The sequence below is a fragment of the Bison bison genome, unplaced genomic scaffold (genome assembly GCF_000754665.1).
Source record: "Bison bison bison isolate TAMUID 2011002044 unplaced genomic scaffold, Bison_UMD1.0 scf7180017864145, whole genome shotgun sequence".
Classification (NCBI taxonomy): domain Eukaryota; kingdom Metazoa; phylum Chordata; class Mammalia; order Artiodactyla; family Bovidae; genus Bison; species Bison bison.
Genome location: NW_011494717.1, coordinates 9,309,291 through 9,314,051, shown reverse-complemented (window position 1 = coordinate 9,314,051; position 4,761 = coordinate 9,309,291). Strand labels below are relative to the sequence as shown.

Sequence of the window (4,761 nt, the reverse complement as noted above, 5' to 3'; positions counted from 1 at the left end):
GGGATGGGCTTTGGCTGGATATTGGGGCTTTGATGTTCCCATGGGAAGGAATGGACAGAGGTCTCTGGCTGAGTGTCAGTGGAAAACACAGACCTTCTTCAGTTCCTCAATCCTGTCCAGGGCACTATATTCTGTCCCCTCCCTAGAGGCCACCACAGACCTAAAAGGACACATGCAAGGTCAGTGGCACTGCTTGGGAAGCAGCAGCCTATGGTTTATTAAGGCTGCTCCGGAGAGGAGGAAATGAAGGGGAAACGACCACTGAGGAGCACCTCCTATTTGTTGGGCACCATGATGAACACTCGGTAGGGGTGAAAAGCTTGAAATACCTAGGAGGGTTAGTCAGGCAACAGAAGAATGCAAAGTGGAAAGCAAACTGACACAATCTCTGCCTAAAAGCATTCAAATTCAATTTCTAAAAGACGTTCTTCAGGTCAAGCACAGTAGTCATAGGCCAACTTGGCTTACCTGTCGCCTCCTGCATTGAGGTAGGTTTCTATCCTAGACCTTTCATCAGCTGGTTAAAGGAGACCTGCCAAGGGGGAGACAACATGAAGTAGTAAAGACAGGGAAGGAACAATTATCTTGGGTTCGCAACACCTGGAAAGGAGAGGCTGTATAATGATTCTCTTAGGTTAGTGTTTAGCCAGTGCTGCTTGGAATCTGACACTTAAAGACACTGCTTGGAGACGACTGACTGGGGGTGTGTGGGCCATAGAGACACTGGCAATGGACTGGTGGGGCTCAGATGGGCTTGGAAGAAATGGGGCTCCGTAGCAAGATCTAGCTTTCAGAGAAGAAAGAGAGTCAGAGCTGGAGGGAGTCTGCCTGGGAGTTGAGCCATGATGAGCTTTATGGTCCTGAGGGTCACCCCAAGAAGGCAGAGAGAGCAAAACCGGGGACTGAAATACTCACGGACATGAGGAATGCCATCCTGCCAGAGGTGCCCCCTCCACTCAGCACCACCAGCCCCCCACCCACCCCAGGCTCCTGAGAAAAGAAAAACGCCTAGGTCTCCCGGCCCCAGCCCGTTGGGGAAAGTATGCTTTCTTCTTTGTCAGTAAGAGAACTCTCCTGTTATCACAAAAGTGAACAGAACACACAGAGTGCCGTGCAGTAGAAAGAACCTTGGATTTGAGAAACTTCATTCTGACCCAAAACTCTTGCTTAGCTACTTATTCAAACCCTTACTTAATCCAAAAAAGGACTGAAAACAGCTTTGTCCTAGATAGGTAGGTAGGTAGATAGAAGTGCATTATCCAGCAAGTATTAGTTGGGTGTATTTGGGCAAGCTACTATGGGCTTCCCTGGTAGCTCAGTTGGTAAAGAATCTGCCTGTAGTGCAGGAAACCTGGGATCAATCCCTGGGTTGGGAAGATTCCCCTGGAGAAGGAAATGGCAACCCAATCCAGCATTCTTGCTTGGAAAATCCTATGGACAGAATCCTATGGACAGAGGAGCCTGGTGAGCTACAGTCCAAGAGGTTACAAGAGTTGGACATGACTTAGAGACTAAACCACGACCACTATGATTATCTTAAGTCTTCGTTTTCCCATCTGAAAAAAAAAATGGAGATAATAACACCAATTTTACAGGTTTTTGTGAAGCTAATGGATGTGAAAGTGCATGGTCAATCATAAAGTAGTATGCAACAATATTTATTATAATTACTATTAATTGATAAGATGACAATAAGGATCCAAGAGGGAGGACTGGAAGAAAGGAGGACTAAAGTCTATAAAAGTGAAACAAGAAAATAGAAATGTAGAGGGAAACACAGATTTAAGCAGGGAGGAGATGGAAAGCTGGTACCTTCAGCACTTTCTGAACTTTTTCAGCCACTTGTTCCATGGTGGTCAGAGTTGACTCGTTGTAAAGTCGCTGGAGGCAACAGGTAGGCATCAGCAGCCAAAGAAAGGACAGTGGACTGGGGGTGGGGGGTGGAGAGGCTCTCAGGGTTTCAAAAATAAGGAACCATGGCCTGAGAGGGCAGAGGCTGAGGTGGGGTTGGGGCTGGCGTCTTTATTTGCAGTGTCCAGGGCGTGGGTCTGGGTCACCTGGTATGTGGGCATGACTTGCCCCTCCTCCTGGAAGAGCTCAGCATCACATTGCATTTGCTCAGCATCAGCTTTGTCCAGATCCCGGGTCAATGATTTGACTTTGCTGTGATTGGCAGGGCTGCCTCATACCCAGACGAGGAGAGGGAAGCGGGGACAAGGGTAAGGGCAGGGAGCCAAAGCTTCATTCACGCCTGCTGGAGGTGGGAGTGGCTGCAGGCACAGTGTTGAGACAAACATACACACATGCGCGTGTGTGTGCGCGCGCGCGCACACACACGCACACAGCATTTAGCCAGCAGTTGGTACTCTGGGCCTATCAAGGAAAGAAAATCAGGGAGGAAGATAGGAAGGAGGGCAGGAACAGCAGAAACTCAGGGGGAAGGGAAGCCTAGAACAGACAGGATTCTAGGAATCAGCACAGAAGGCCAACATGGGGAAAGTGTCTCACCTCCCACTTGCCAGGCTCCGGGGTCTCAGTCACAAGTTGAAACCATTTTGTGCCCGGCATGGTCTGATGCTGTGGACACACTGTCTTGCGTGCCTTTTCAGCCACACAACCCCTTGTGTCACACTGACTGTTCTTCCAGTTGGCAGGGCCTTACCTGAGGCACAATCAGTTCAGTTGCTCAGTGGAGTTCAGTTGCTCAGTGGAGTCCAACTCTTTGTGACCCCATGGACTGCAGCATGCCAGGCTTCCTTGTCCATCACCAACTCCCAGAGCTTGCTCAAACTCAGGTCCATTGAGTCAGTGATGCCATCCGACCATCTCATCAGGCACAGTGATAATGAGGCACAGTTCCCTGGCCTCTCTGAACACCCTCCTCTGAACACCTCTGCCTGCATCCTTTCCTGATCACTAGTCCCCCAGCCCTCTGGTCACCCCCAGGGAACTCCCCAGGTCCCTCTCTAGAGGCACCCAGAGTCCCCAGCCTCTGCTTTGCTCCTGAAGAGGAAGACCCAAGGTTCATTACTCTTGCCCTTCAGACAATGGCCTCTTCTCTGGGAGGGCCTGGAGCCTGGAAGGACAATACTCAGGCCCAGGGCAGAGAGAATTCCTGGGCATCAGTGCTCTGGAACTAGGATGCATCAGGAAGCCAGAGATCAGGGTCCTCAGGGTCAGCAAAGGTCAGAAGACCAGGTCACACAGTCCTCCCTGATCACACAGTCCTCCCTGCCCCACATACTCCATTTCAGTCTCCTCTCAGAAAGAAGGCAACAGAAGCTTCAGAGCCCCAGGGGTGCACACGCTGAACTGGATATTACAGGGGAAAGGGCCACAGAAATAGAAATACTGCAGTGAGAATTAGAAACCAAAGTATCTGCCCTAAATACAAGTTTAGCCAACATTTATTTACACTGAACAATGCACTTTTCACATACAGTATCTCATTTGATACGTTAAGAAGATGATATTGAAAAGAATGAAATAATGCCATTTGCATCTAGAGATTATCTTACTAAGTGAAGTAAGTCAGACAAAGATAGAATCTTATACGTGGAATCTAAAAAGAAAATGATACAAATGAACTTACAAAATGGATAAAGACTCACAGATAAAGAAAACAAACTTATGGTTACCAAAGGGTAAAGGAGGGGAGGGATAAATTAGGAGTTTGGGATTAACAGACACACACTACTGTAAATAAAATAGATAAACAATAAAGACCTACTATATAGCACAGGGAACTATATTCAATATCTTGTGATAACCTATAAAGGAATATATATTAATGTGACACAATGAAGTTGCTCAGTCGTGTCCAACTCTTCGTGACCCCATGGACTGTAGCCTGTCAGGCTCCTCTCTCCATGGAATTTTCCAGGTAAGAGTACTGGAGTGGGTTGCCATTTCCTTCTCCTGGCAACCCACTGCAGTATTCTTGCTTGGGACAATTCCATGGAGAGAGGAGCCTGACAGGCTACAGTCCATGGGGTCACAAAGAGTTGGACACGACTTGACTGAGTGACTGAGCACACTGGCACATATACATATATATATATGAATCACTTTGTTATACACCTGAAACTAACACATTGTAAGTCAACTATAATGCAATTAAAAAAAGATGATGATTTTATTATATGTCAAGGTTGTATATTGTCACCCTGCTTATTTAACTTCTATGCAGAGTACATCATGAGAAACGCTGGGCTGGATGAAGCACAAGCTGGAATCAAGATTGCTGGGAGAAATATCAATAACCTCAGATATGCAGACAACACCACCCTCATGGCAGAAAACAAAGAATTAAAGAGCCTCTTGATGAAAGTGAAAGAGGAGAGTGAAAAAGTTAGCTTAAAACTCAACATTCAGAAAACTAAGATCATGACATCTGGTCCCATCACTTCATGGCAAATAGATGGGGAAACAATGGAAACAGTGACAGACTTTATTTTTCAGTTCAGTTCAGTTGCTCAGTCATGTCCGACTCTTTGCAACCCCATGAATCACAGCACACCAGGCCTCCCTGTCCATCACCAACTCCCGGAGTTTACCCAAACTCATGTCCATTGAGTCGGTGACGCCATCCAGCCATCTCATCCTCTGTCATCCCCTTCTCCTCCTGCCCCCAATCCCTCCCAGCATCAGAGTCTTTTCCAATGAGTCAACTCTTCATATGAGGTGGCCAAAGTACTGGAGTTTCAGCTTTAGCATCATTCCTTCCAAAGAAATCCCAGGGCTGATCTCCTTTAGAATGGA

General features: G+C 47.2%; 1 protein-coding gene across 1 annotated transcript in view; it reads right to left on the bottom strand.

The window, feature by feature from the left end:
• GCKR (glucokinase (hexokinase 4) regulator) overlaps positions 1-2,568 on the bottom strand; it is a 27,765-nt gene extending 25,197 nt beyond the window's left edge. The window contains 8 exon segments of the mRNA XM_010840696.1: positions 94-160; positions 469-499; positions 502-532; positions 916-990; positions 1,813-1,881; positions 2,058-2,152; positions 2,155-2,195; positions 2,507-2,568. Coding sequence (XP_010838998.1) covers positions 94-160; positions 469-499; positions 502-532; positions 916-990; positions 1,813-1,881; positions 2,058-2,152; positions 2,155-2,195; positions 2,507-2,568 — 471 coding nt within the window.
• Positions 2,569-4,761: the final 2,193 nt, after the last annotated feature.